The sequence below is a fragment of the Zonotrichia albicollis genome, chromosome 2 (assembly GCF_047830755.1).
Source record: "Zonotrichia albicollis isolate bZonAlb1 chromosome 2, bZonAlb1.hap1, whole genome shotgun sequence".
NCBI classification, from domain to species: domain Eukaryota; kingdom Metazoa; phylum Chordata; class Aves; order Passeriformes; family Passerellidae; genus Zonotrichia; species Zonotrichia albicollis.
This window is the reverse complement of record NC_133820.1, coordinates 37,882,334-37,903,023: the sequence shown is the minus strand read 5'-3', so window position 1 is coordinate 37,903,023 and position 20,690 is coordinate 37,882,334. Positions and strand designations below refer to the sequence as shown.

Below are 20,690 nucleotides of genomic sequence, written 5' to 3'. Positions count from 1 at the left end.
TGCACCACCAAACAGACCCTTGTAAAACAGAACAAGGCACCATTCCCATAACTCATCTGGAACATCAAAGGAGACTGCTCCCTACTCAGCAGGGAACACCACTTTTTTTTTTTTTCCCAGAGGCTACTGGAAAATTTCCTTCTGCAATTCCAAGCGTACCCTCCTGGCTAGAGCAATCATATCTCTGCAGCACCATCCTCCAGAGGCCAGGCAGCAGATACAGGCAGAGAGGGAAAGTATGGCCTGTGACTAAAAATGGTTAAGAATGTGGCTGAAAATCTCTTCCTACATAGGTCATTAACAGTTCATCCACAAGTCAGAGCTTTCTTCCCTACTCCATGACTACTTCATGGCATGGGGTGTTTGAAAGGTGCTAATGCTCAGCTGCCCACTGAGAACAAAGTTCAGCACTTTCAGGACTGGGAGCATGGAAAAGCAGCCCAGATGAGCTGCAAGAAGTTGCAGAGATGATGACTTGCAAAAAGGTGGTGGTAAAAGCAGTTTTGTGAAGTGCTGCTGCAGAGACACTGGGTTGGGGGGGTCACAAGTCTGACACCTCTTGGTGCTAAAGAAGCTGCTCTAGAGGAGACCCCTCAGTCTCCCTAGGAGCTTCATACTTGCAGATGCAATTAACACTCATTTAGCCGGCTATCCCAAAACTTCTTGGGAGGGGAGACTCATCAATGCTTGTGCTCATCCCGTTTGGTGATGGGCAGGAGAAAATCACACAAATGGGTACCAGGACACCCTGTACAGATTTCAGGACAGGGAAAACAAATTCAAGAACAAGGCTAATTTCACACAGGCTGGAGGCTCTGGCAACAGAGCTGGTCTGCAAAGTCTGTGTAACAAGCTGTTCCAGCAAGTTCCTGCAATCAAAGCAGCAGGATAGTTAATAATACATTTTGCTACAGAACAAGGTAAAAACTCATCAGCTGAATCTGTTTCATCAGCATGCACCACTACAGAAGATGGTGAGGTTGAAGGAACCCCAAGGAGAAAGCAGGGTCAGTGTAATTCCTCAGGTCCCTGGGAACACAGACCAAACAAAATGCACACAGGGGAGAAGGAAAAGACTGGAGTGTCTCCAGCAGGATTTAGCTCGGCAGGGAGAGCACTGCACTGTGGTGCACCAATGCTTGTCCTGCAGTCCCTTCTGACTGCCCTGCTGGAAACAGGAATATCCCAGAAGTGTATGTGTAGGCTCAGTCCTTGGCCAGAAAGGAGCAAGATTCCAGCAGCTCTTGCTCAGGGAAGAGATCCAACTGCCTAATCCCATGGTTACAGCCATGCTAGAAACAGAAACCAAGGTGTCTATATTCCATAGAAGCTTTCCTTGTGAGGAGTAAAAAGATTTTAAAACAGCATAAGAGTTGACACAACTCCAGACAAGAGGACACTGTACAGTTCAAATGCTGACCTCTTGCTCTTCATTAGCACCCTTGATATGGGGAGGTATATTTGAGCAACAAGATCAGATGTCAGGGTTTACAAATGCAGGCTGGAATATGGAGAAGCCTATTCCCACTCCTTAGCCTTCCACACGCTCCCTCAGTAGTGAACAAAGTACCAGTGGCACCAAGGAATGCCTGACAAGAGAGCACTCAGCAGATTAATCAGTAAATACTGACAACCTACAGACCAGCTTTATAAGCAACAGGTCCAACAAACACCCAGAGCAGCTGGGAGACAGACTGAATGTGATCCCCTTCCACAGAGCATGTCTGCACCTCCTTTCTCTTGTGTGTGTGTGCAAGCCACCAGGTCTCTCAGTAAGGTATGGATAATTCCTGCAGGGAAGGTACTGGGTTTTCAGAGACAGGTACTTGTTTTGAGGAAACAGCTTTTCCCTTTATTTTTAAACCACAGTTTAATTTAATTTTTAAACCACAGTTCAGCAAACATCCATGCAAATGGAGATGGGTAACAAGGGTACAGGGAATGTTCAAGCACACTTTTACCATGCAGAACTGCTACTTCTGAGTATCAAGTTTACAACAGAACGCTGACCAGCTCACAGCTATCTGCAAAACCCAAAACCTTTTGTTACAGGCTTCCCCATCAGCTTCCTAGCCACCTGGTTCACAACGGCAAGGCCACACCAGAGAGGACAGTGTCCTGGGTTTCTCCAGGATTGCATTACTTTTCTTCCTAGTAAACTGATGTTTGGGTTGTTGCTAAGCACTGATTACTCTAAGTCAAGGTCTTTTCATTTTCCCATGCTCTGCCATCCAGTGAGAAGTTGCACAAGAAGCTGGGAGGGAGCACAGCCAGGACAGCTGGCCCAAACTGGCCAAGGGGATATTCCATACCACAGATCATCATGCTGGGTGTATCAACTGTGGTGAGGACAGCTGGCCAGGAGCCACCAATTGCTGCCTGGGAACAGGCTGGGCATCAGTCAGTGGGTGGAGAGAAACTGTATTGAGCATCACTTGCATTCCTCAGGTTTTAGTTCCCTTCCCCCCCTCCCTCATTACAGTAACTATTATCAATGTCATTATAATTAGTATTATATTATACATTAATTAAAATATTCAACTGTTCTTAACCCACAGATTTTACCTTTTTGCTGACTCTCACCCCCATCCTACAGAGCAAGGTGTGAGTGAGGGGCTGTGTGGTACTTACCTGCCAGCTGGGGAAAACCACCACAGACAGAAAAGAAGCCTGAAACTCCAGCTCCTTTAAACAGCCCAACACAAGATGAACTATCACAGCCCTGCTCCTCACATACCTGCTGCAAGGATGAGCAAAAGAGAGAAGGACCCATTCTCAAACATTTCTAGCGTCAGAAAACCCAAACTAACTACAGTGCAGCCCAACATCCAGTCTATATGAAAGACCAGTAATTACCATGTGTATTACAAGACATTAATTTTCTTGAGCTGTCTAGACTAGCAAAGCTCTAGGGTGGGAAAGAGCATTCACTGGATAAGAAGGCAATATGGTTAGCACCCTAACTACAGGAAAGGAAGGGTTTCTCCAGCAAGATTCTTCCTGCACAGTTTCTGAGCCATAAAGACAGCACCCAATGCTGGATGACAAGTGTCATCAGCATCCCAATTCATAGGCAAAAACCAAAGCTGCAAATCCTAGCCTCCACTTGAAAAAGTATTGGCCTTTCAACTGAGAAGTTATCTACTGTTGTGCTCCCCCACCTTTGTTTCCCTTTGTTGTTGCTTTCAGAGTCTCAGCACCATTCCCACCCAACCTCTTGCATTTTCCTAGGCTTGACCTTTCCTGCATCTCTGATGCTCCCTGCTCTTTATCCACACACCCCACCAGAAAGCATTTTCCCAGAGTGGCAACCCTTCCTACCAGGAGCAGCAGAGCAGTCAGTGAGCTGAGACTTGGCACCACACTCATCAAGACTCCTCTTTAATTTTTACCTCCCCCCTCCAAGCTCCTGAATCAACGCCAAAGGGAACGTTCGTTTTGGCAGTCAAGTCTCCCAGAAGAAAAGTTAAAGCCAAAGTGCTGGGGGTGGGACCAAGACAGCCTATTAATAGGCTGATTATAATATGAATTTGGGGAACTAGTCCCAAATATGCTTACCCTCCTGGACCTAGGGCTCTCAGGGGTGGAGTGGAATACCTAACTCAGCACTTCCAGCTTCTTTACTGCATCTGCAGCCAAGGAGGGTGGAAAATCCTGTCTGTACCCTGCCTTGCAAAAACACAGCTTGCCAGAAGGGCGGCTGAGCTATTGTTTTCTTCCCTTCTCCCCCAGAAAACAAGCTGCTCTCATACTTACATAGCAGCTCCCTCTGCCTCACCAGAAAAGACCTAGAATTGGAAAGATTCTATCTTGGATTAAAAAGGGTGATATCAACAATTTTGCTGTGATTAAAAACATCCAGAACCACTCCAAGAAGCAACACTGAACAATCTTAGATGTCTCAAGTCCTTCTTCTCACCACTTTTCTCCAGAGCACACTAGACTGCAGAGAAAGATAGACTCCATGGATTGTTTGTCATCAAAACTTTTAAGATATCTGAGAGCATAAAGAGACAAAAGGTTTTGATTTCAGGAGACAGTCAGATTGCTATATCTGTAAAAGCAAGCTGCTTCCTTCCAGTGGCAGCTCAAAACCTCTCCAAGACCCCTTTAAAAGTGTTAGGATGAGGCAAGCATGCATGGAGGCAAAAGGAGTCCAAAGGCAGCAGCCAGTGGTACGTGCCTACTGCAGCACAGTTAGAACACCTCCCCAGCACACCCACAAGGCTGCTGCTCCAGCCTTCCCGAAATCCACACTGTCCTTGCATGTCTTCACATTCTGCCATCAACCAACCTCCCACTCTAGCCTCACACCTCAGCCAGAGAATCAGGGGCAGAAGGCAGCACCTTGTGAACCTGACCTACAATTCTCAACAAGCATGACAAGACCTTAATGAAAACTCTGCAAAATTATGCCATGAAGATGATCAAGTTCTCTTTTTTTTTTTCATTTTTCACAAACATCTCACAATCCTAGGCCCTTAGAAGCTGAAGGAGATATTATCTATATTCGCTTTTTACACAGTTTGTCACATTGGAGCCACACTCTTTTTGAAGATCAGAAGCTCTTACACACAAGTAACACACAGAGAGGACAAACTCTTCCTTAGCTGGGAGACACCCAGCCCCTGATCAAACCTACAGCTTTACCTTTGTAGCAGTAAATATGGAAAGACACACAGCTTTCAAAACACATGTCAGTACACATTATGCTCATCTGTCAAACAAAGGAAAAAGCAACACTAGTTTAGCACTACCAGACACGCTTGATGAGTCTCTTCTGTAACACAAGACACTGGAGCATCCACGTGCTGCACAGCCTGCATTCAATGTACCAAACAAAACTGAAATCAGCTTGCCAACAAACAAGAAGTCACAAGTTTTCATACATCTCAGATTTTATCCTAAGTTTTACAACTCGTTACTGCCTTAGCATCACCCAATACATTTCAAAACCCTGCTGCAAAGAAAGAGTTGGGAGAAAACACTGCTTCTAACACATGCACTTTTAAATATTCAGGCCTTGATTCTCAAGCAAATTCTTTCCTCCAATGGCAAGTTAGACATGCAGACTTTGGCAGGTGTAGGATCTCCATTTCTCTGAGCACAAACCCACAATCTACCACCAAGCAAACTCTCTCCTACCAAATCTCCTGTGTGTGTACATATGGGTAAATACAGACACATACCAAACTTTCTCTGCTGAATTCACTTATGATTGAACTGCCTCATCACACCTCAAGGCACAATACTGTAGCACAGGGAAACTCTGGTAGTCATCTTTCCATCTCTCTCATCATATAGGTTATGCTGAATCACAGACTACAGAGCAATTAAGCTAAAAAGAATGATTTCACAAGAAAACCAAGAGATTTTTGAAATCCTGGAAGAGACATTTAATTAAGTCAATTGGTGCACTTCCAAGGGCTCTCACCTTCATATTTTATAGAGAAAGAAAACAAAGCAGAGTCCAGACCTACGTCACCCAACAGGCCTCAAGTTCTTCTTTACCCAGGAGAAAACTCCCTGACTTCAGCTTCAGCCACTAAATCTGCTTCAAAGCAATTCCACTGCTAAGCTAATGGCTGCAGGAGACTGCTCCTACATCCACTTAAACCAGCAGATGCTAATCTCTTCATCTGCCACAGATACACATGCCATTGGGGTCTGGACAGGATAAACTGAACAGATGTTTAAGTGCACATTCAGCCTGGGGAATCATCTCCAGAGCTCAGCTGCCAGCTTCACAGGACACAGGAACTAAGGGATTTCTGGAGAGCTTTGCAGGACACAGGAACTAAGGCAATTCAGACACCTGTCCTTTTTTGTACCATTGCTGAGGGAAGCACTAATGCCAGCAGGAGGGTGGAAGCAGCATGTTTGTGTCATACCTATGGGTCCCAAACACTCCCAGGTACATCCAATCCAGCAAACTAATCCATACCTAATGGCAAAAAGAGCATCGTGCCATAAAACCTTCAGCTCCTGCCACATGGCCTGGCCTGCTGTCAGGGCTCTCTGAGCAGTAATGCTCTGCACAGCCTGAAGGGCAGCTCCCCAAGCAGTGGCTGGCCCCTACAATCAAAATGCGCAAGGCAGCCCCAACTACACAAGGAGAGCTCTGCACTTTCCTCCAGTAAGGAGACAAGGAAAGAAGCCCAGACAAGGATCTTAAAGACCTCATCAGGCTATTGACCATCCCAAAGTTATGACATCAGCTTTTCTGATTTACTGAAATGCCCAGGACTCCTCTGAGGCAGATACAGCCTCTCCCACACTCAGAGAGGAGGCAGAGAGATTCAGTTTGGTAACTTCAGAGGGACTCTGGAATTCTGGGGGAAGATTCAGGAACCAGCAACGACACAGACTCAAACACAGCAGCTGAGCCACACTTATATGCACCCACAGACCCCAGGGGCGTGCACCCACCTGAGGTGTCCCAAGCTGTAGTATCGCGACTCTCCGTCCGTGGAGCGCACCACCTTGACGGTGAACATGGGCTGCAGCTGCCGCAGCTCCAGCAGCACGATGGCCAGGTAGTGGATGAAGAGCAGGGCATCCACCAGGGACACGGCGTACTGCACTATCCCTTGGTAGTTGGTGTCCTTCGAGTCCAAGATGCGAACGCCGTAGAAGAGCCAGTAGGAGAACACAAAGAGGAAGATGAGGACCAGCAGAAGGGCCCGGAACACAAACACCCTGGGTAGGTCTGCCTTGGGCTGGCGGAAGAAAAGAGCCCAGGTCCCGATCAGGAGAATGAGGAGTTTGAACGCCACAGAGATGAACAGTCCCTCACACACAGTGCCACACGGCTCCAGATCATCTCGCCACAGGATCTGGGGTAACAGAATGAAGGCAATGGGGGTAAGGAAGACTAGGAGTCCGAGAACAGCTGCCACTGTTAAGCCCAGGTAACGTTTGCAGTCCAACCCAACGCTGTCTTCCAGATCCTTACTGATCCGGGCAATGTCCTCCTGGGAAATACTGTGCTCAGAGGTGCCTGTGATTGCCGTCGTGGTCTCACCCCAGTTGTCATCCTGAAGGAGGGAGAGATAAATAGAAATAACACTGAAACAATCAGGCTACTCCTTCCAGATGCTCTATTTTTCTTGCCTGGAAAGACTGCTATGACAGTCTTAAGTTCCAGAAAAAATATACAGCAAAATCAACACCTTAAACGTAGAGAATAATCAACCCTGACAATTAGTAAAGGTTTGGGAACAACAGCAACTTGTCCAAACCAGTGACTATAAACATTAGGTGCCAAAAGTCCATAACTGCAGAGCAGGTAGCTCTGCTTGCTGTGCCACTCACTGTATCCCTAGAGGTTCTTCTTCCAGCACGTTTAACGAGTTACATGACATAAGTCTTGGAAACTGTAGTAATAACCAGTTCCCATGTCCAGGGCAAGGACTAGTATTCTTCCAGCCCACAAATTCTGCAGTGCAAGTGCACCACAAAAGCACCTGGAAGGGAAATTTTCATTTCAGCGTTTCAAGCCAGTTGTTGTTGTTACACAATCAAAAACATGTTCACACATTATTTTTCCATCCGTAATAGAAGCAACCACTACACCTCCAGCAAGTTCCTCCACTTCACTGTCTTTTATTCTCCTCTAGAGTAGCACTGCCCTCAGTAGCTGGCAATCTAATAAAACTTTCGTTAAACCAACACATGACAGGTGATCACAGAGGATATTTTCAGGTATGGGGCTTTTAAGTTTAGAGGATCTTGGACTGCCAAGTAGCTCTGGTACTACAATCCAGGCCATTGTCAGAAGCCACTTACTCACAAAGAGGCTTACCTGAAATACAGTCACCATGCTGGCAAGTTTCAGATTACATTACGTGCTCTGAAAGTCTCATTTCTTCCCTAGCTAACATCAGACAAAGTCTGCATTGGTTTTCCCATGCTACAATGCCTCCAATTGCTCCCTCCAGCTGCTGGCACAGCCAAAGAGCTACACTGACATGTATGGATTTGACTCACAGCTGCTGCTGGGGTGACTCATGCACATGGAGGCTCCTGATGCTTCCCACAAATGCATGCCAAAGAGTGGCAATGCATGTGGCTCTGCTGCTTGGCACCTGGCACCTTTATAGCCACAATACTCATTCAGAACCACATTTTTGCTTTTCTTCCTAAGAATATCTTCCTGCAGCCCGTGGCATTAATAGGATTTACAACTTCCCTCAGACTTCTCCAACTGCACACGCTGACCAAAACAACTTATTTGAAAGAGACAGGCATAATATTAAACCTTTATTCACTTCTTTTTAAGTGCTAAAGGAAAGAGTCTTTGGGAAAGGACTAGACTGAAGCAGCAGAACTACTTGGAACAACTCCCAACTCCATGGATTTAACTTCTAAAGCACTCCAAGACATGAATACCTCCCATGCCTAGAGCAGTAGGGTTTTGAGACAGACCAACCACAAATAGTCAGCATCTTGAATTAATATGAGGGGGGTTTGAGTCACTTCTCACCAAAGCAGAGGCCCCGGAAGAGATCTGCATTGTAGCATGTCCTGAAAAGCAGCACATTCCTGCCACATTGTACTCTTTAACAGCACCTCTGCAATTCAAGCATTTCAACTATTTTATGTTTATGCATTAAGTAGCTCTGCATAGTTTCCTCCGTTTGATGAGCTGCAAAATTGTGCAGAAAAGAGAAGAGACAGGAACACCAGGGCAGCTTAAGGCTACATCCCAGAAGACAACAGGCAACCCTAGTCACAGTTTAGCCCTTACAACTCTTGCCACTTGAACGAGTGGACTACAGCCTAATGCAAAAAATTGCACATTTATTTGGAACCAGAGACCTAGAAAATGCTTTGGGTTGAAAGGGACTTTAAAGATCATCCAGTTCCAACCCTTCTGCCACAGGCAGGGTCATCTTCCACTAGACCAGGTTGCTCAAAGCCCCATCTAATGCAGCCTTGGAACATTTCCAGGGATGGGGCAGCCACAACCTCTCTGTGCAATCTGTTCCAGGGCCTCACCACCCTCACAGCAAATAACTTCTTCCTAATATCCAATCTTCATCTACCCCCTTTCAGTTTAAAGCCATTCCTCCTTGTCCTATCACTGCATGCCCTTGTAAAAAGTCCCTCTCTGGCTCTCCTGTAGGCTCCTTTCAGATACTGAAAGGCCACAAAATAAGGTCACCTCAGAGCCTTCTCTTCTCCAGGCTGAACAACCCCACCTGTCACAGCCTCTCCTCACAGGAGAGGAAATACGAGGCTAAATCTTTAGTGGTACATGGCTTTTGGATCTAACTGAGGTCACTCTGCTCCCTAGGAGAAAAGTCTGGCTCACACATCAACTTATTTAGCTTTGGTTTTAATTGAGGAGGGCTGCATGAAAACAAGGACTTAGGAATTCACCAGCGCCTTTAGAAACAGCTGGGACTCATGAAAAGAAGCAACTGATTACAAAATACCAAATTACAGGACATGAAATGAGCACACCCCTAGGTACACAAATACTGTTACACAGTTTGGCTGGAAGCTGCATACTGATTTTTTTTTTTTTGGTAAAGACAGAAGTGGAACCCCACAGCCAAGGATTAACAAACCCCAAATCCAGCCCAGGAGGTACTGAAGCATCCTGCATTCTAGGCCTTGCAGCGCCAGGCATTGCTTGAAAATGAATATGCACCTTTACATCACCTGCTAGAGCAGAGCACTGGATCCATCCTAGGTACAATCCAAATGCAGCATTACTCTAGTTTTTACCAAACCCATTGTTAATGTACTAGCTTTTCTGAGTCCACCCTCCTTCACAGTTATTTCACACTAGTTTCACATCTCTTGATTCCTTTCCCGGTTGGAATCCTGGTTGTAATGCCCTTTACAAGATTACCTGTAGCAAATCCTGGATAAAAACTGAAATACATATACAGCTGAAAGGGCTGACCTGAATAATGCACAGTGAGACAGATGTTTGTTATAGAGCCTGGACGATGACACTCTGGAGAGAGAGTCAAAGTAGCACTCAAGGAGTTGTCACATCAACACTGGTGCTGTCAGAAACAGCACCCTCAGAACAAGACAGAGAGACTGAGACCTCGGCTGTATGCATGAGCAAAGGGCACCCATAAGCCATGACTCTTTACTAAACAGCTTGCAAGCAATTCCTTCTTCTCATAAGAAAGAAAGAATTCCCAATTCTTCCTTCTCATGCGGCAGCAAGCCCCCGGCCCTGTCCCACCACACACCCTGCAGGTTTGTTCGCAGCCCTCCTTACCTGGCCCTCCTCTGCCCGGGAGGCATCATTCCCGAGCAGCGGCTCCGCAGGAGGCGTCTGGATAGTGACGGACTTCTCCGACCGACTGCCGTCTTTGCTTCGGGGAGATTTGTGTCTGTCCCGGCTCCTTTTTCAAACAGAGGAGGAGGAGAACAATGTTACCAGTTACTCCATGGAGCATGTTACCAGCTCCATGCAGAGCTGGTGCTGCACCTCTACTTGCAACAGGTGCCCCAAGCATTAGATCGGACAAGCTTGTCCTTCTCTCGATCAACACAGACTCAGGCTGCGACAATACAAGCTCTGGAGGAGGTGGAAAGGGACTTTGCCCAAAGAAGCTGACAGCCTGGGGGCTGGGACAGACCACCCCCTCAGTGACAGCAGAGGGGAGGGCAGGGATCCATGCCCACCACCTTAAAACATCTTCCATCAGTGTTGTGCTTGAAAGGAAAGCCTGCATGCTCCAAACAACTGGCAATTCCATTTGGAATTTACTGGTCTACACAGTTCTCCACCTACAAGAAAGTGTCTTGCAGGGACATGCCCAGTTAACACAAGGAATTAATCAATAGAGCTTTAGTTCCTGCAAAGCAGAGTCTTGTCATCTGTGACCTTAACATTGTAGGACAATTGGTGAAGTTTATTTCCACTGGTTAATAACCTCAAGTTAACCTCTCACAAAGAAAGCAAGAACATCAAGGGTACAAGGCCAGTCTTTATTTCCAGAGCACCCTTGCAGACCTCACAGCTTCTCATCTGAGAAAATCTCAAGATGAATTAAGCCCCACCAATCTGCCCACCAATGCTTTCCTCCCCGTTCCCACATGGACAGGAAAGCAGCCTTTGCACTGGAAACCCTCACTGTGCTCAGGGACTGGCTTAACACATGAGGATCCCAGCTCTGCCTCTCTCTTGCAATTACCAAAGCCCAAAGGTTTCAGGGGAATGACACTTTTTCCAGTTTAAGGGCTCTGGGATTTTTATGTTGTTTTTGGAACTCTGAAGGCATCTTTCCACATAGCATTCTAAGTTTAAAAGGGCAATCTGTATTGGAGGTTGGATGCTAAAGAAGGGAAAAAAGGCAAACAAGACATGTTTTACTCAGTAACTGGACTGTGAGCAAAGAGACTTCATGGAAGAATTCTTCTTCCAACCACACAGGGTAATTGCTTCCGAATTGCAAAATTATTTTGGACCAGCTCAGTAATAAGTTGCAAACAGTAAGTGGCACATATTTTACATGTAAAACTAAGTATAGTGTAGGGGAAAAAAAAGAAAAGAAAACTCTTCCAAAAGTTTCAGAGCAGAGGGGTTTTCAGGCTGTTGAACTACCACAACAGAAAGGACTTGCTATTCAAGTTCAGAAAAGCCTGACTTCTAATCCAATCAACGCTGATAAAGGACTTGTTGCCGACTCAAGTACCACTCAAATTCTATTTAAAAAAACCTCAACACACCATTAACAGAGTAGGCTGGAGGAGGGTGGGGAGAGGCAGGAAACCTTATTATTACAGAATAAAGAAATGGCATCAGAAGACAACTAGCAATTATCAATTTAGGAAGTCTAACATGTCTTCTCCTCAGATACTGTACTTGTCCCTCACCCCTTAAGAGGGGAGTTAGGTAATCTTTTCTTTCTGCTGGCACTATCCCAATCTTTTTGGCCACACATAACCCCAGCATGCACCCAACAGGCTCAATATCAATGAATTGGCAGCTTCAAGTCTCCTCAATGTGTTTGTTCCCCACGAGGACTTTCCACATCTATCTTCTCCAGACATCTGGGTTCACCAATTTTATCCTGGCTTATAGTTTTTTTTCCCCATAGGACATATCCTAACTTAGGGCAGTAAGCAATTAAAAACAAAGATTTCCTTACCCTTGTCTGTGAGCTTTTTTGGAGTGACCTGAGTAGTGGGAGTATCCCGAATATGTTGATTCTGTATCCATCGCAGCAGACATCGGGTGTGCACGGAAGGGGCACAGATTTTATTCAGAAGATGAGTTCCTGGTGCTCCTGAGGTGGAGTCCGTGGTAAAAGTGCTTTCCTGGGTACTCTTTGCTTCCCAGTCATCGGTGAGATCTGGTCCTCAGAGACTGAGTGAGCTTCACTTAAAAGGAATCTGATCAGAGGGGAGGGGAGGGAGGGTGCTAGGCTTCTCACGATTGACCTAAGAAACGAGAAACAGGCATGGAAGTGCACTCTAAGCAAAGCAAGACATCATCCCTGCTGCAGGAATTCCCTCACTCTGGCCACATATCACACTCATCAAGCCTGTCCTGCTCAGCCTCTCTTTCTGATCTAGTGAAATATATGCATTTGAAGAGCTTTAAATGAATTCAGTGCATCTGTTTTGCAGAGTTTAGCCCATTCATCTAAAAAGCTGGAAGAGACAGTCTAGGTCACCTGGTAGGGACAGTGACTTGGAGAAGGCACAGCAGCCTTACATACCAAAATTCACCCACAGAAAAATGGCCGGGCTTGGCTTCGACACCACATCTCTTGTCCTGCGTGACACAGGCCAAATAACCCCCCCTTCAGAACAGCAGCATTACAGCTTATTTACAGGGGGAAGGGGTGGGGGCAACTTCCCTAGGAGAAATGCTGGAGAGAATCAGCCCACCATGTCTGAGCCTGCTCTGTTTTCTTAACTGCAAGGTGTGCCCATTATACAGGCATTAGTTACTGTACAATCAATGGCACTGTGAACACCTCCCTCGCTTTGTAACCTTTGTCTCCAGAAGCTAATTCGGGCCTTGAAGAATTCCATTTTATTAAAAATCATCTCTATATATACACATACTAATAACACTGGGGAGAGTCGATTAGAGATCACGTCTAGCTTATATGGGCCACACTTTTACAATGTACTTCCACTTGAAACAGTAGCTGAAGTCACATCTTTAAAGGTCAGAAGAGGGTCATGCTTTTCGGAGCAGGGCAACATTAGAACAATTCCCAACAGCAACATGTCAAAACCCCCAGCCCTGTGGGAAGGAAGGGTAGACATCATCCCACTTTCCAAATCCACATCCTGCCTTAGGTGAGAAGAGTCATGGAAAGGAGGGGCGTTAAGGAGCTGATCGCCGGTTTGGGGAAACACATGCAAATAGGGAAGAGGGAAGGGTTGCAGCTATGGACAGAGGAACCTTGGCACAGCCCAGCACTCCTGTGGCACACAGGAGCACTCTCACACGCCTTCTGCCCAGGCAAATGCTGCCTCCAGCCAACACAGCACTGAAGCCATGCCATGCTTTCAGAGTGGGCAAAAGAGCACTTTAAATTAGATTCCTCTGTAATTTTCTGCTCACAGCAGTTTTTGAAGCTGTTAGCAATAAAAAAAGGCAACCACTGCTTTCATCCCTCTCCTTCCCCAAAGACAGAGGGACAACAACAGAAATCCTGCTTTGGCCAACTATTCTTGCGAGCCATAAGATTCCTCCACTAACACCTCCACAGAGGCTCGCAGCAGAGCAGAGCTCTGCCACAAGCAAGCGCTGCCAAAGAACCAAGCCTCTTCCCCACAGGGTTCCTTGGCTGGAGGTGCAATCTGCAACAAAGTAAAGCAGCACCCCCACTGCATCCAGAGCTGCAAGTATTTGCAAAACACTTGCGCTTTCCAGGGCTCCTGGAAGGCAGGGGGACCTCCTGTGTACAGGATTCCCAAGCTCTAAGAGCACATTGTAACTCAGAGAATACGAAAAGGACAAATTAAGGATGGGACCATAAGGCCCGGTTTCAGGAGGAAAGGAATGAGGATGGATTCAAATACAGTTAAACAAAGCCAAGGCACAGCACAGTTTGGAAAATGGCATCATTACTGTAACAAGAAAAAAAATCCCCCAGCCCAGGATGTGATGTTAACACTCGTTAACTCCCTGGATTTGCACACAGCCTGTACCTTACTGCTCCAGCAATAGGCTCATTAAAGCTGATTTTTACCTCTACTGTCCTGCTAGGCAACACAGAAAAATCCTTTCTCTCTGTCTGTCTTCCTCTGATAAATGGAGATGAGGCCACGACCCCCTGTGTTCAAAAAGCACGATGAGGAGATGGCTACACAGGACTTTACAGTCATTAGGCACCACGGACCAGAAACACCCTCAGTTGAACAAAAGGTGACAAGTTATTGTAGTCCTGAACCACTGTGATGTTACTGGAGTCCCTTTGAGAACAGCCATTACCTTTACAGATACATATCACTGCATTATAGGAAAAGGAAAGGCAAGGAGAGCTGCTGGCATATATCAGTAAAGGTTACGTATTTTTCTAGCCCTCTAGGAAAGTATAAACTCTCACCCTTTTCCTCTAACCACATAGAAGAATTTTCCCCCATATCCCAGGTAAAAGAACCAGACCTGAGGCAGGGACTAGGAATAGAGCTCATATTTTGGCCCCTCTCACCCCATCAGCACAGGACCATACTTCTCTGGAGGCCTCTGGGAACATTTCTGCAGGCAGAGGCTGCTGTGGAAATGCACAGGCTGCCTGGGCAGGTACCATGAACAAGCAGTGCCCATTTGATAGTGAGTGAAGCAAAGCAGTGTTTGGGCACCAGGCAGAAAAGACCAACACAGGAACATCAGGGCAGGCTGGATCATGCCAACTTTCCCTTTCTGTGTAAGCAAGAGCAACGGTTTTGACACAGCTCTGTGAAAAGTCAACAAGGCGGCCCCCAAAAACCATCAAGTCTCCTGGATCACCGTCAAAAGCAGTAATCTCAGAGATATTTCCCAACCTAAAGGATTCTAGGATGAACTCAGGGACTCTGCACCTCCTCCTTGCCCCAACTGCAGGACACACCAGTGGCTAAATAATCTTCCTGTCGAGGCACTCACGGGCCAGCCAAGAACAAAATACATCTGCCCGAACTCAGCTGCAAAAAGCAGAAGACCACTGGCTTTGCCTGGTGCCCAACTGAGAATGATTGTCAAGAAGGCTTCCTAGACTTGTCCAACAGAGGGTAGCCTGGATTGCTAGATAGACACCACTCCCAGCCAAGGAGGGAGGGGCACAGCCCAAACACGCACTCCCCATAGCCATGCCAAGCCACTTACCCACCTCCTGGTCTGCCTCGCAGCAGGAAGGCAGGGCAGCCTGACACCACAAAAGCTTCTGAAACTACTGTGGAGGAGGTAAGGAAGGGACCAAAATACAGTTAACAAGCTAAACTACACCTCTGGGTTGGAGTTCTTCCAATAGCATAGACTGAAGTCAACACTGGACTAGCCACCAACCCAAGAGTGGTCACTACCAGAGCCTGAGGAGACCTAGAGAAGACAAGCTGCCCCGTGTCCTTCATAACACAACCATATCCAAACTGAGCACAGTCTTCACGCACCTCCACTACTAAATCACTGCTAATGATGATTCCTACCCTACCCCTCTGGGCAAGGACAAGTGTTCTGCTTAAAGCAGCAGCCCCATCATCTGGGGCCTCATCCCTTCACAAAAGAGCCTGAATTCAGAGTACAACACAGCCAATTGAAATGGCTTCACAAATGATCATTACATCTTGCAGGACTCTGCTGAAGGCATGGTCTGTTTGCAGAGCTTCTGGCCCTGCATGAAACAAAGCCCTGTTGGCCTAAGGGTACAGTTGCACAGTATTTCAGCGTTGACAAGAAAGCTGGTGTAAGTAGCTTCCACCTCCGCACCACGGTTCACCACTCTCGGTTGTGTCAACACAATTCTCAGCAAGCAAACAGCACTGCTGGAAAACAAAACAAAAAATCCCTTTTTTGCCCCCCTGCCACGCTTTTGTCTTGGATCCTTTCCGTGACCTAGTTCACAGCACAGCTCAAAACATCAAAACCAACATCAGGGTGAATAGCAGCACAAGCGAACAGCTAGAGGGGAGGTGGGAATGCCTCCTCTGCTCCACCACGACAGTTGTATAAACTGTACACCCAGAACTTTGCTCCCAGTAGGCCAGCACTCTCACTCTGCCTTTCCCCTATTCAATGATGACAGAAAGAAGCCAAGTACTAGATGGAAAACAATGATAAGGGCACACGAAGTAAATTTTGGGACCCTGTGCTGGCAAGGAGGACTGCCACACCCCGCATGACAGTGAAGAAATGTAGCTACCCCTGAATACCCCAGAGATCACTGTAATTACAGTTTCTACGCAGCTACACAACTCATTGTAACTCCCTCTTTTCATACGCTCATAAATCTCAAAAAGAGTTCTTTTGAATTGCTATTTTCCACACTGGAAGCCCAGTCCTATTTCCAATGAAGTTTGCTTTGTGATCGTCTTCAAGGGAGAGCAGTTTGGCTCCCAGCCCAAGAGAAATTTAAAAGAGCGAGTTACATCTTTAAATCAAAGAGGGCAAACGCAAACAACAGCTCCCTTTACATCCCATGCTTTCCCAATGGATTTTCCCCTGTGAAGTTGAGACAAATAACTCCAGAGCAACTCATCTTTGAAATCTTTGCACAGTTTGAATCTTGCTCTGTTTAAAACTTGCAATCAATTAGAGTTGGTTTACCAGTCAGTTCATGAAGTTGTGTGTATTTGGAAGTGCCATCTGGAGCGCAAAGCAGCCACAAGTGTCCGTGAGGATGTGCGCAGAATGCAGCTCCAAACGCCGCCAGCCTCACTTGTTAAACAGCACCAGCTGTCTGTGGGGTAATGGATGCCCACGAGCTATTGCACTGAGAAATCTTTTTTTCCTTCATTTAGTGAAACGAAGAGCTTTGCAAATCAAACACACCGAACCTCAAGCGCTGAGGGTTCAAAAGTAAAAACAATTAAGACAGCTAAGCAGTGAGGAAGCTTTTCCAACTCCAGCATTGGCCCGGCTGCACAGTACTGCTGCAGCACATTCCCATTATTCACTTCAGGAAAACGACAAGTTGCGTAACTTCAACTGCAGACATAGTAAGACCTATGAGCAATGCCACAGGAACCTCTTGCTTTTGAATTTCCTGAGCAGGCCCCAGTCCAGCAACTTGATCTAGAAGCACATAAGTTCATCCATGCTCATCTACTCGCAGAGCCAAGACTTCCAGATTTAACGGGCAGTGAGCTTTGGGAAACAAGGTTTTTCTAAAATATTTGTATTTAGTTTTGCATGTCATTAAATAAGGTCAATTTTGGCCATATATATTTTATATATATATATATATAACTAAACCATGGCTTTTACTGTATGGTGGAGGCTCTTGATTTGCAAGCCCCTCATTCTAAAAAACTCCGTTTAGTAATCAACAAATTCAAGCCCTTTAGCAATAGGTTCTCTTTTCTTTTGCTTCTCAGAGGCTCCTCAGAACGATTTCACAGATCCCCTGGAATTTCCAGCCCCAAAGCTGAAAACCATTAGTCCATGACATGGGTATTTCAGAAGGAAAAGCCACTTGGTTCATTGAAGCAATCCACTGTTTAATCAGAACATGCAGCAACACAGGTCTGAAAACACAGCAACTGACAAGAGAAATACCCAGGCAAAACCACCATTCAAGTGAGCAGAGTTTCCAAGCAGTGACCCTCAGCCTCTTGTCTCCCTGTTACACAGCTGGAAGTTCTCTACATGGGGCCCATCTGTGAAGCACTTCCCTGGAGGATGTCCTCTGCCCACTCCAAGAGGCACATCTGGGCTATCCAGGCTTCTGAAGCACGATGAGCATTTGAGACTCAATCATGCAAAGTACACCTCAGTGCCATCCTGTCAGACTGGTGAAAGCTTGTGCTTCCTCACTCATGGGTCTGTTCCATGCTGCCAGATCTTCCAGTGCTCCCCTTAACCCCAGAGCCATGCAGTGGGGCACAAGGCAGTGTGGCCTCAACTAAGGACACCAGGGCACCTAGGACTGTGCACAGGAATTCAGTTTTCCATATTGACATTTAAAACAAAACAAACAGGGAAAAGTGTCTTACAAGACAACACTGACTCTGCCTATCCCAACAGCAGTACCTATACCTCATTTTCAGTACTTGCTTTTAGCCATAGCACTTAGATCCTGAGTTAGCATTAAAAGGTATGAACTGGAAAAGGTTTCTCTACTGAAAGAGCATTCCCTTCTTTAACACACTTCATATCTGCCAGCATTTTCTATTTAAATTTAGAACAAAAAAGAAGTCTACAGACCCTGAGAAAATTCCCAGGACACAGCACAGTGGGACTCCACAGAATGGAGTCTGTCTACATCTCCCTCATGCTCAAATCTGTACAAGTCCAATACCATTCTGCCCTTGCAAGGAGAGAGGGCAAAGGTGTTGACCCCAGAGGAAATAACCATTGATTTTTAATTTGACCCAAGTCAGAAAATCCTGACATACAGGCTAATGAGGAAGTACTAAGATTGTTTTGACACGGGTTCATTTTCTTCTTCCAAGCAACGGTACCAGACATGGAGAAACAGGAGCTCACTATTTCCCACCGGCAGAACTGGACATCACATATCTCCACTCAGGTCTGCCTCCCAGCTCCCCACACAGCAGCACAAGCCCTGCAGCAGCAAAGTCACATTTCTGACACCATCCCTTGCTTTGGTTGCAAGAGGTGGGGGTGTAAGCAAGGCAGGCTACAGCAACACAACACGCAGTTCTGCTAGTACAACTGCAGCGTTGTGGTACTGTTGTCCTAGTACTGTATTGTCCTAGCACTGTATCCCAGTCTCACAATGACAGGAAGCCCTCTCCAGGTGCACATATCCATAAGACAACAGCCACCAGGAACAACTGCCACTGCAAACCAAAACCAAAAGGCCAGAAGCAACCACTGGGAGCTGCTGGTCAGTGGCTGGGAGCAGTTAGATATTTGCCTGGCTGGTTCCAGTACAGCCTGGGATTGTTCCAAAATTTCAGCTATAGGGAACATTTTTAAAGGAGGTTTTCTACAAGACTCCATTCACATTTATTTTTCAAAATTAACAACTGTAGTGATCACTGAGCCAACACTGGCCTCGTAGCTGTGGCCAGCTAAACAGCCAAACCCCAGTGAGGGAAAAGAGCCAAGCATGGTCAGAACGAAGCTTTTCAAAGGTGGCAAAGCACTGCTGAAGCTCCCTTCTCCACAACTCTCCTCCTTGAAGTCAGGCTGAGCTCACAGGCAATGATATCACAGAACATACTTCATAACATCCTAATTTGCACTTCCAGCCAGCGTGACTCCATTTCTTAACTCTTTATAGATCTTGTGGGCAGTTCATTACTGACAAACTCGGGGTCAAAAAAATCCCACTGCTCCAAAGAGCCACAGAATCGCCCAGCTGCCTCCTCAGATCGAAAACCCTGCCATCAAGTCACTTAAGCTTTCACCAACTCTGCAATTCAAAGAGTTCAACCCTCGGCATAAGAGAGTCAGTTCACCACCTTGACAACCTTCTGAATAAAAAACCAAACCCCCTGTGTTATTCCGCAGCAGCTCTCGTTCCCGTCACTCCTGCTCCCCCTCCCGCACTGCCCAGCGGGATGAGCCCAAACACAGAGCAGTTTGTTCCACACGCCGTGGGCAGGCAAGGCACCGCCGGCAGAGCATTCACAGCAGCGCGGAGCCTCTCGCACCCACAGCGCACGGCTCCTTGCAGGGCGAGGCTCGGCAGCAAAGCGCTGCTGCGCCCACGGCCCTCGCCGGCACCGGGCGCCTTCTCCCGGGATGCCGAGACCGCGGACCCGCCGCCCCCGCAGCCTCGCGGCGGGCAGGCTGAGCCCTGGCCGGCAGGAGGGAGGCCCCCGCCCGCCTTCCACCATCGCCCAGGCACGGGAACGAGCGCGCAGCGCGGAAAGCGCCGGGCAGGGCAGCGCAGCGGGACGCGGCGGGCTGGCCCCGCAGCGGGCACCGCCGGGGCCCTCAGCAGCACCGCCGGCCGGGCACGGACCCTGCGGCCGGGCGCGGGAGCCGGAGGCTGCCACACCGCCGCTCCCGCCGCCCCAGCACGGGGGTCCCGGCGGCGGGAGGGCGTGGTGGGGGCAGCGGCATCGCCCCCCCCCCCGCACAGACAGACGGGCGGATGGACGGACTCACCTCCCTCCCGCGGCCGTCCCATGCTGCTGCCGGCACCGACCCGACCCTCCGCCGCCGCGCCGATCCCCGCCACCTTCCCCGGCGGCGGCCGCCGTCGCTGCTGCCGCTTTCCGCTTCCTGTGCCCGGCACCGCCCCGCAGTCTGTCCCTCCCCCGCCGGAGCCACCGCCCCCGGGCGAGGCTCGCCTGCCCTGGCAGCGGCCGCCCTCACGGTACCTGAGGCTCCGGCAGCGAATTCCTCGGAGCCGGGTCCTGCTGCAGCCGCACCTGGTGGGGCTGTGTGGGACCCGCTACTCAGCCCCGAGGCCTCATTTGACGCTTGAACCTCTCCCCGTAGTTCAGCCTCCTCCGCACCTCAGGCGTACACACGCTCCTTCACATCTCCTGCCGCTGCTTTCCCTATCGCCGCCCTCCTTGCTCCCGGTGCCCGGCCCATGAGCCCCGCAGCTCTTCCAAGGCTCTGCAGCTCTCCT

The 20,690-nt window shown here is 47.8% G+C and overlaps 1 protein-coding gene across 1 annotated transcript in view; it reads right to left on the bottom strand.

Moving 5' to 3' along the window:
- The window catches only part of VANGL1 (VANGL planar cell polarity protein 1), a 46,364-nt gene extending 25,987 nt beyond the window's left edge, over window positions 1-20,377 (bottom strand). The window contains exons 1-4 of the mRNA XM_014266424.3: window positions 20,219-20,377; window positions 12,126-12,417; window positions 10,247-10,373; window positions 6,430-7,037 (exon numbers count right to left, since the gene is read on the bottom strand). Coding sequence (XP_014121899.1) covers window positions 6,430-7,037; window positions 10,247-10,373; window positions 12,126-12,208 — 818 coding nt within the window. The 5' untranslated portion in view covers window positions 12,209-12,417; window positions 20,219-20,377. The remainder of the gene's footprint in view (window positions 1-6,429; window positions 7,038-10,246; window positions 10,374-12,125; window positions 12,418-20,218) is intronic.
- Between the last annotated feature and the right edge of the window lie 313 nt (window positions 20,378-20,690).